The sequence below is a fragment of the Rhinolophus sinicus genome, linkage group LG06 (genome assembly GCF_036562045.2).
Source record: "Rhinolophus sinicus isolate RSC01 linkage group LG06, ASM3656204v1, whole genome shotgun sequence".
Classification (NCBI taxonomy): Eukaryota; Metazoa; Chordata; class Mammalia; order Chiroptera; family Rhinolophidae; genus Rhinolophus; species Rhinolophus sinicus.
In genome coordinates this window covers 85,244,141-85,255,235 of record NC_133756.1, presented here as the reverse complement: position 1 = coordinate 85,255,235, position 11,095 = coordinate 85,244,141, and the positions used below count along the sequence as shown (strand labels likewise).

General features: G+C 37.2%; 1 protein-coding gene across 1 annotated transcript; it reads right to left on the bottom strand.

The window, feature by feature from the left end:
• Positions 1-899: 899 nt before the first annotated feature.
• On the bottom strand, positions 900-1,617 carry LOC109459101 (NXPE family member 2). Its single transcript, XM_019753302.2, is given in 3 exon segments — positions 900-1,033; positions 1,036-1,206; positions 1,209-1,617. Coding segments are annotated over 3 exon segments (714 nt in total).
• Between the last annotated feature and the right edge of the window lie 9,478 nt (positions 1,618-11,095).

Below are 11,095 nucleotides of genomic sequence, written 5' to 3'. Positions count from 1 at the left end.
ATAATCGTAGCACCAGAGTAAAGAGATGATTTGAAGAGAAGAGGTGTGAGAAAAACAGATAACATAGTAAGTATGTGAGTCATAATGGCACTGAATTTCTCTGTTTTCTCCAGAAAACTGGAACATGGTGGACTTTAAAATTCTGAAGGAAAATAATTAACCCAGAATTCAAAACCAGCCAAACTATCCAACAAGTGCCAAGGTAGAATACAGATATTTTTAGAGATGCAAGAAGTAAAACTTAAATTTTCTTTTCCCTTTCTTAGAAAGTTTTGGGAAGATGTGCTTGAGCAGAATGAGCAGTAAACTCAGGAGACAGGTAATGCTACACAGGAAAATGAGGGAGAGTCCAGATTGTTTTCTTTCCTGTGCAGCACTAGATGGATAAAGGGCTCTGGGAAAGGGCCCTCCTCTTCTTGCCTGGAACACAGTTGAATTGCTGGAGGTGCAGCATCTATTTGCGACACGAATGTGACAGGCATGAGAAAGAATGCCATGTGCTAAGAAGGCTGAGCCGAAAGGTCTCTGATGGGTCCTTGATTGTGCATGGTGGGTGTTGTGTCAGCCCTGCCTTGCCTTTTTGGGCTTCTCTACCTGAGATAAATAAACTCATTATTTGTTTAGAAAATTGAGATTCATGTAGCTGACAAAGCTACATAAGCACAACGTTTGAAAAGTATTGTGGTAAATAGTGTTTAAAATAGTTCAAAGTGCTTACATTTTGGGGGAGGGAAGAGTGTGGTAGAAACTGTTGTGCTTTGGCATAGTTGATGCTATATAGTTAGCTCAATTTGACGTTTTGGATAATAACTGTGTTCGTTTTAAAAATCCAATAAAAAAGAAAAGTATTTCCTTTCATGAAACACATTCATAGCTTCCGATTTTACTTGAAATATAATCTAGACTCCTGTAACAGATTCTTCATGATACGTCTGGCTCTGGCCACCTTCCTGCCTTTCATCACTTTCCTCCTTGGAAATGTTATTCTTCCCGGTTGTGACACGGGTCAGGGTCTCACAAGGACCATGTGGAGCCTCACACAGTAGAAGGCCCCTTGGTCTCGATCATCCAGGTACTTGCACAATTCAGTGCTCGAGTTTAGGGTCAGGCCACATTCAGAGAAAACCTGGCAGGTGCCACTGGCAAAGTGGCCCCTGAATATCACCCTGTCATAGCCTTGGTTCCTTGCCCTCCAGAGAGCTGACACCCTTCACTGGGGTGGATGAGCAGGAGAGACAGAGACACCTGGCCCGCCCAGAACAGAGTGAAGCTGACAAGGTAGGTGCCATTGTTGAAGTCTGTCACCTTTCCTGAAGCGCCTGCCTTCAGGGCTGCGGAGGACATCCTGGCCCTCAGGAAGTCCCCGCCATATTCCTTCCTGTATCCCAAGTGGTCCCTCATCTCCACCAGGATGTCTAGCTGATCCCCTTTGCAGTATGTGTCTTGAGCGGTGAGGATGGTGACTGTGCTGTGTGCGGCACTGGTGGTGGTGTTCATGTCGGTGAAGGGTCTGGGTGGGATCAGCTGGTTTAGTTTTTCCATGATTCCCTTTATTCTCAGCTCGGTCTCTGCTGGTGAAAATGTTGGATCCAGTGGTGCTTCAGGATGTAAGAACATGAGGGTATGCTTATGATGCAGAAAGGTAGATAGATATCTCTTGTCCACACCCAAACTGAAATGGCAATGAATGTGACATGCTGTATGTATATGGCTGAGACTGTCTCTATTAAACTTTTTTTTTTAATTAAAGTTTATTGGGGTGACAATTGTTAGTAAAGTCACATAGATTTCAGGTGTACAATTCTGTATTATATCATCTATAAATCACACTGTGTTTTTAGGATTTTCTTTATATAGCATCATGTCATCTGCAAAGAGTGACAATTGAACTTCTTCATTCCCAATTTGGATGCCTTTTACTTCTTTCTCTTGCCTGATTGCTCTGGCAAGGACTTCCAACACTATGTTGAAAAGCAGAGGTGATAGGGGACATCCCTATCGTCTTCCTGAACGGAGAGCAAAGGGCTTCAGTTTTTCACTGTTAATTATGAGATTAGCTGAGGGTTTGTCATATATGGCCTTTATTATGTTAAGGTATTTTCCTTCTATACCTATTTTATCAAGTGTTTTAATCATAAATGGATGTTGTACCTTGTCAAATGCTTTCTCTGCATCAGTTGATATAATCATATGATTTTTGTCCTTTATCTTGTTTATGTGATGTATCACATTGATGGATTTGTGGATGTTGAACCATCCTTGTGCCCTGGGGATGAACCCCACTTGGTCGTGATGAATAATCTTTTTAATTCGTTGTTGCATTCGATTTGCTAGAATTTTGTTTAGGATTTTTGCATCTGTATTCATCAGAGATATCGGTCTGTAGTTTTCTTTTTTTGTGTTGTCCTTACCATGTTTTGGTATCAGAGTAATGTTGGCCTCGTAAAATGAGTGAGGTAGTATTGTCTCTTGTCAATTTTTTGGAAGAGTTTGAGCATGATTTATTAGATCCTCTTTGAAGGTTTGGTAGAATTCACTAGTGAAGCCATCTGGTCCCGGACTTTTGCTTTTGGGAAGGTTTTGGATGACTGATTCAATTTCGTTATTGGTGATCGGTCTGTTTCCAATTCTTCATGGTTCAGCCTTGAAAGGCTGTATGTTTCTAAGAACTTGCCCATTTCTTCTAGATTATTGAATTTGGTGGTATATAGTCCTTCTTAGTATTCTTGGATGATCCTTTGTATTTCTGCGGCATCCGTGATAGCTTCCCCTTTTTCATTTCTGATTTTGTTTATTAATGCCTTTTCTCTTTTTATCTTAGTGAGTCTAGCCAAAGGTTTGTCAATTTTGATAATCTTTTCCAAGAGCCAGCTCTATGTCACATTAATTTTTTCTGTTGTCTTTTTGTTCTTTATTTCATTTAGTTCTGCTCTAATTTTTGTTATTTTCTTTCTTCTGCTGACCTTGGGTTTCACTTGTTCTTCTTTTTCTAATTCTTTAAGGTGTAATGTGAATTTGTTTATTTGGGATTTTTCTTGTTTCTTGAGACAGGCATGTAATGATATAAATTTCCCTCTTAAAACTGCTTTCGCTGCATTCCAAATATTTTGGTAAGATGTATTTTAATTCTCATTTGTTTCTATGAATCTTTTGATCTCTCCTCTAATTTCTTCTTTGACCCAGTCGTTCTTTAAAAGTATGTTGTTTAATGTCCATGTATTAAGGTTTTTCCTGCTTTCTTTTTCCTGTTGATATCCAGTTGCAAAGCCTTGTGATCAGAGAATATGCTTGGTGTGATTTCAATCTTCTTAAATTTGCTGAGGCTAGTTTTATGTCCCAATATATGGTCTATCCTTGAGAATGTTCCATGTACACTAGAAAAGAATGTATAGTCTGATGTTTTAGGATGAAGTGCTCTATAAATGTCAGTTATGTCCATTTCATCTAATGTGTCATTTAGGGCTGCTATTTCATTATTTATTTTCTGTTTGCATGATCTATCCATAGCTGTCAATGATGTATTTAAGTCCCCTAGTATAATTGTGTTTTAGTCAATTTCTCCCTTTAGTTCTGTTACTAGTTGCTTGGTATATTTTGGTGCTCCCTGACTGGGGGCATAAATATTGATGACTGTTATGTCTTCTTGTTCTATAGTCCCCTTTACCATTATGAAATGTCCATCTTTGTCTCTTGTTATCTTTTTCACCTGAAATCTGTTTCATTATGGCTACACCTGATTTTCTCTGGATACCATTTGCTTGGAGTGTGAATTTCCACCCTTTCACTTTGAGTCTATGCTTGTCCTTGTAGCTGAGATGTGTCTCTTGGAGACAGCATATGGTTGGGTTTAGTTTTTTGATCCAATCTGCTACTCTGTGCCTTTTTATTGGTGAGTTCAGTCCATTTACATTTAGGGTGATTATTAATGTGAGGATTTCCTATCATTCTATCTTTAGTTTTCTGGTAAGACTGTGTCTCCATTGTTTCTTTGCCTTTTTGTTGTTGTCTATTATTTCTGTGTGGTGGTATTCCATGATTTTTCTCTCTGTGTCTTTTTTTATTGCGTTATATATTTCAGTCTGTTTTTTTTGTTTGTTTTGTTTTGTTTTTTGAGTGGTTACCATTAAGTTTATGTAAAAGAAAGTTTGTTATTTAGGGTATTCCATTTTATTCAGCATGCTTACTTTCTCCATTCCCATGTTTCAGTTCAGGCCTTTCCTCTCCCCCTTTTTATGTTTTGGTTGCCACAAATTGTCCCTTTTGATGGTGGTCGAATAGCCTCCTTTAGTATTTCTTGTAGTGCAGGTCGTGTATTAGAAAATTCCCTCAGCTTCTGTATGTCTGAAAAGGTCTTTATTCCTCCTTCATATCTAAAGGATATCTTTGCTGTATATATTATTCTTGGCTCATAATTTCTCTCTTTCAATAGTTTAAATATTTGATTCCACTCCCTATTGGCTTGTAGTTTCTGCTGAAAAATCTGACGATAATCTAATGGGCTTACTTTGTAGGTTACCGTCTTCTTTTCCCTGGTTGCCTTGAGGATTCTTTCTTTGTCGTTGATTTTAGACAGCTTCAATACAATGTGCCTTGGAAAAGCCCTGTTGGGATTGAGGTAATTAGGTGTTCTATTTGCTTCTTGTATTTAAGGATCCAGTTCTTTCCACAAGTTTGGGAAGTTCTCATCTACTATTTGTTTGAATATACTCTCTGTTCCGGACTCTCTTTCTTCTCCTCTGGTATGACCATTATTCTTATATTGCTCTTTCTGATTGAGTCAGAAAGTTGTTGTAGAGTTCTTTCACTCTTTTAAGTCTCAAGTCTCTTTCTTCTTCCATCCGTGTCATTTCCAGGTTTCTATCTTCGATGTCACTGTTTCTTTCCTCCACCTGGTCAACTCAACTACCTATGCTGGCTATTTCATTTTTCATTTCTTCTATTGAGTTCTTAATCTCCAGAAATTCTATTTGATTCTTTTTAAAAATTTCAATCTCTTTGGTAAAATGTTCATGTTGTTCTTTGGTTGTGTTTCTGAGTTCATTAAACTGACCGCTCTGTTTTCTTGCATCTCGTTGAGTTTTTTCAGAACTGCAATCTTGAATTCTGTGTCATTTAAGTCACATATTTCCATATCTTAAAGTTCATTTTCTGGAGACTTTTCATTTTCTTTCTGAGCTGTCTTGTTGCCTGGTTATTTATGGCAATTAATGATTTGTTATTTCTCTTCCTGGACATCTACAGGAGTGGGTTCTGCCACAGGTTGATAGGAAGCGGTCTTTCGTTTGTTTTCCAGTACGTGTTTGTAGAATGTTTTATTTTCTCTCCGACTGCAGCCCTTTTTTTTCTCTCACACTGTAGTGTTATGTTTTCTCTGCACTATTCCAGCTTCTCACACAATGGGGCGATTCCCTGGAAGGCTGGCTTCTCCCCTGTTAACAGTTCACCTTGGTCATAGGGCCCCGCCTCTGTGTGGGAATGTGGAGAGATTTTCAATTTCCAGAGGTCTTCCTGCACCAGATTCATAGCCCACGTCTTTCAGCAGTCTGTTTATTCCTGCAGGGATCTGCCCAGATCGATGGGGACAGGAGAGGGGTGGGTTGTGAGAGGTGGCCCAGAGCAATGGAGGCGACCACCACCACAGCCAGTTCTGCTTCCACAGCTCGCTCCCCTTTGCCAGAACTAGTTGGGCTGTGAATCTGTGTCTGCAGTCCAGTTCTCAGAACTGCAAATATTCTATTCTTTTGATCTGACACTGCTAATCTTCCACTTCTAGCACTGGGCAGGTGGGGGCGGGAGGGGGAGCTCTGGGAGGGTGGGGAGGGGGTGGCTAGTCTCAGTGCCTAAGGCTTCCGTTCTCTGTTCAGCAGTGAGGGCTTAAACCACTGTTTTCAGCCTCCTTCCCTCAGTCTTTGCTCCAAGGTCTCTGCCGTGAGCGTTGGGTTCAGCCGTGTTATATGCTGTCCCCTCAGCCCTGTGGGCCACAAATGGAGCCCTAGCAGTCCGAGTTCTTCCCTCTCCCACAGCTGCGGTAGTTCTGGGATGCAGCGAGCTTGGAGCACTGAGCTAGGTCTGCATCCTGGGCCCGCGCGGCTCCGTCTCCGCACTTCTCCCTTCCCTCCTCCCCTGTTCGCACATTTGTCCACCTTGAGGTGAATTCAGTAGTGAGCTTGTTCATCTTGCCTGTCTGCTGTGCAGGGATTCCTTTGTGGAGTTGTAGTTGTTCAATTTGTTGTAAATTCCAGGGGAGATTTCTAGAGGCTCACCTCACGCCACCATTTTGATGACATAACTCCCTAGTGACTTCTATCTCTATCTCTATCAGCTCTATCGTTATCATCTCTATGTATATCTCCTTCCCTTTTTATCACCTAAGAGGTTGTATATTATATAATGCAGCTTGCTTTTCTTCTTTAAGGATATATCCTGGAGACTACAGCGTCACCTTTTTATAGCTGCATTATATTTCCTTGAGAAAAGGTATCATAGTTTATTTCATTGATCCTCTATTGATGTACACTTTGTTTGTTTTCCAATCTTTTGCTATTACAAATAATGCTCCAATAAATAATTTTGTGCATAGTCATTGCATATTTTTGAGAATGTTGGGTCAAAAGGTAAATCTATGTGTCATTTTTGTAAATATTGTCAAATTTCCTCTCTACCATTTTCTTGTCCCAGCAGACAGTGTTAGAAAATGTGTTTTTCCACTCTTCATTAATATTGTATGTTTTATAAACTTTTGCCATCTTGACAGATGTGAAATAACCTCTCAGTGTTCACATATGTATTTCTTTTTCTGTCTGGCTTATTTCAATTAGCATTATAATCTCAAGTTCTATCCATGTTGTTGCAAAAGGTACTATTTCATCTTTTCTTATGGCAGAATAGTATTCCACTGTGTATATATACCACATCTTCTGGTAAGTATTATTACATTAAAATCAGAAACTCCTTGTCAAAAGATACCATTAAGAGAGTGAAAAAGTAAACCAAACACTGTAAAAAGACATTTGTAATAGTTAGAATAAAGGACTCTATATTTTCCTTTGTTCAGACTGATAACTTGAAACCAAGATAAAGTCAGACTAAATAAAAATTAAAACATTTTACATGTTCCCCACAAACCATAAGCCAAGTAAAATGATAAATAACTCATAGAGAAAAAAACAAAGAAACAAACAAACAAACACTTTCAACTTATATTCTAGACAATAAACTAATAGACCTATTATAGAAAGAGCTCTTAAAAATTAAAAGAAAACACCCAGATAGAAAAATTATATCTAGACATTAGTTTATTGTCTAGAATATAAGTTGCAAGTGGTTTTTTCCCCTGTATATGTCATTTATCATTTTACTTGGCTTATGGTTTTGGGGGGACATGTAAAATATTTTTTATTTAGTATGACTTCATCTTGATTTCAAGTTATCAATCTGGACAAAAAGAAAAGACAGAGTCCTTTATTCTACATATTACAAATGTGTTTTCAGTGTTTGGTTCATTTTTTCACTCTTTTAGTGCTATCGTTTGACAAGCAGTTTCTGATTTTAATGTATTCATGCTTATCAGTATTTTCCCTTATGCTTAGTGCCTTTGGAATTTAGTCTAAGAAAACATATTCCACCTTGAAGTCATGAAGATGTTTTCTTATATTATCTTCAATATTCCAAGAACTATTTATTATTGTGCTAATCAAACTATGGACTGAGAAGCTATGCTAGCTCTAAACTGTTTTTTCCTGGTCCATGATGAGATAAGTATAGAAACTGAGAGTACATTCAGAAATTTTTATGAGAATGTGGCATTGTCATGGCATGCAAGTGTATGACTAACAGGCTCATCTTGTTGATAGTTCTGGTGTTGTTGAACTCATGTGGTTGAGTGAGGTGTCACAAGCTGTGTACTACTCATGTGCAGTAGGACCAAGCACGGGTCCTTGAAAGTTTAGATATATATTTTTAAATGTCTCTTTACTACAGATAGTTTTAGGTGGAGTCTTTGAGAAGCTTTATTGCTTTACATTTCTCATTTAGGTCTATGCTCTCCCAGGACTCTGTGTGTGTGTGTGTGTGTGTGTGTGTGTGTGTGTGTGTGTAGTGCAATGTAGGGGTCCAATTTTATTTGTTTTCCATATGGGTATCCTGCTTTCCCAGAACTCTTTATTGAAAAGGCTGTACCTTCCCTCATTGCTCTGCAGTGGTAAAATTCTATTCTTTATATTCTGTTTCATTGGTCTTTAATTTAATTTTGAGCCTTGTGCCATATATATAACTTTAAAATAAGTCTTGATATCTGGAAAAATAAGTTCTGCAAACTTGTTTTTAAAAAGTGTCTTGAAAGAGGGAAATTAAAGAAGATACAAATAAATGGAAACATAAACCATGCTCATGGATAGGAAGAATTAATATAGTTTAAATGTCTATACTACCCAAAGCAATATATAGATTTAATGCAATCCCTATCAAAATACCACTGACATTTTTCACAGAACTAGAACAAATAATCCTAAAATATATATGGAACCATAAAAGACCACGAATAGCCACGGCAATCCTGAGAAATAAGAACAAAGCAAGAGGTATCATGCTACCTGATATCAAATTATACTACAAGGCTGTAGTGATCAAAACAGCATCGTATTGGCATAAAAGCAGACTCATAGATCAATGGAGAAGAATAGAGATCCCAGAAATAAATCCATGCCTATATTGTCATTTAATCTATGACAAAGGATGCAAGAATTTACATTGGGGTTCAGTTAAAATGGCTATCGTCAACAAGACAAATAGTAACAAGTGTTGGAGAGGCTGTGGAGAAAAAGGAACCCTCATATACTGTTGGTGGGAATGCAGATTGGTGCAGCCGCTATGGAAGGCAGTGTGGAGACTCCTCAAAAAATTAAGAATAGAATTACCATATGACCCAGCAATCTCTCTCATGGGTATCTACCCCAAAAATTTGAAAACATTTATCCATAAAGACATGTGTGCTCCAATGTTCATTGCAGCTTTATTTACGGTGGCCAAGACATGGAAACAACCAAAGTGGCCTTCGGTAGATGAATGGATAAAGAAGTTGTGGTATATATACACAATGGAATTGGTGGTAAGAAAAGATGAAATAGTACCATTTGTGACAACATGGATGGATCTTGAGATTATAATGCTAAGCGAAATAAGTCAGACAGAAAAAGTAGAGACCCATATGATTTCACTGATATGTGGTATATAAAACTGAAAACAACAAAAGAACAAGACAAACAAATGAAGAAACAAAAACTCATAGACACAGACAATAGTGTAGGGGTTACCAGAGGGTAAGGGGGATGGGTGCTCTAGAAGAGGGTAATGGGGTCTAATATATGGTGATGGAAAGAGAACTGACTCTGGGTGGTGAACACACAATGTGAGATATAGATAATGTATTACAGAATTGTACACCTGAAATCTATGTAACTTTACAAGCAATTGTCACCACAATAAACTTTAATTTAAAAAAAGAAGAATTTACGTTGGGGTAAACACAGTCCATTTAATAAATGGTACTGGGGAAATTGGACAGATACACGTAAAAAAATGAAACTGGACCACCTTCCTTCGCCATATACAAGAATAAACTCAAAATGGATTAAAAACTTAAATGTAGGACCCAAAGCCATAAAACTCCTAGAAGAAAACATAGGAAGTAAACTCTCAGACATTACTCTTAGTAATATTTTTACTGATATATCCCCTCGGGCAAGGCAAGCAAAAGAAAAAATAAACATATGGGATTACATCAAACTAAAAAGTTTTTTCACAGCAAAGGAAACCATAAACAAAGACATTCTACTGAATGGGAGAAGATAGTTGCCAATGATACACCTGTCAATGGTATAGTAATAGCTATATACAATGTCAGAGTGGTAGTAGATTGGGGGGCGGGGGTTATCACTTTGTGAGAGGTATAAATGTCTAATCATTATGTTGTTTTGTACACCTAAAACTAATAACAAAATAAAAAACAAAATAATAAGTATCTTGATTATTTTTGACCTTTTGAATTTCCTTAGAAATTTTTGAATCATATTGTCAAATTACACACACACAGACACACAGACACACACACGCACACACATATTCCACAATTTAAAGACTAAACAGACATATAGATTCGACACAATTCCAACCAAAATCTGAACAGTGTGTGTGTGAGTGTGTGTGAATGTATGTGATCTTGCACATTATTTGTTTTACTTATCCCTAACTATTGGGTTACCCAATGTTTTTGATAGTTCATTGAGTGGTTCTTTTAAGTTTTGTGCACATTTCTAAACATATTGCATGTTTTATATAGTAACAATTCTAAGAGATACTTTTACAATACGTCAAAAATACTAAATTTCTAGGATTAAATATAATGAAACATATGCACACTCTTTATGTAGAGCTACCATACAGTGTTAACTATGTTGTCTAACTATCTATTGCTATTATTAGTAAAACTATTGACTTTTGTATGTTGAGCTTGTGTTAGGTCACCTTCTAAATTTTCAGATTTAGTTTTTTCCTAAGAGAATGATCAAACAACCAGGTACTGTTACTTCTGTTCCTTTCTGACATGTATTGTCAGTACATTGTTGAATAGAAGTAGTGACAGACATTCATGTTTTCTTTCTGATGTTAGTAACAAATGTTTGTTATGTTTCATTCATTAAGTGATGTTTGCTGTAGTTTTCTGCTAGAATAACTTTCTCAAGTTATAAGAGTTTCTTTTATTCTAGTTACTAGTTTTTTTCCTCAACTTTCAAGGAATTTGTTTTCAATTCTACCAAGTTTTTGTTTTAAACTAGGTTTTGGTAAGCTATGGCTTGGAGGTCATTTGTGGTTCACCACATTTTTGGGGAGGTCCATGATCTAAGAATGATTTTTGCTTTTTTAATAAAAATGGGAGAAAATTAAAATAGAATAATATTTCTTGACATGTGAAACCATATGAAATTCAAATTTCAGTGTCCACAAATAAAGTTTTATTGGCACATAATCATACTCATTCATTTACATGTTGTCTATGGCTGATTTCACATACAATGGCAGAGTTGAGCAGTTGTGACAA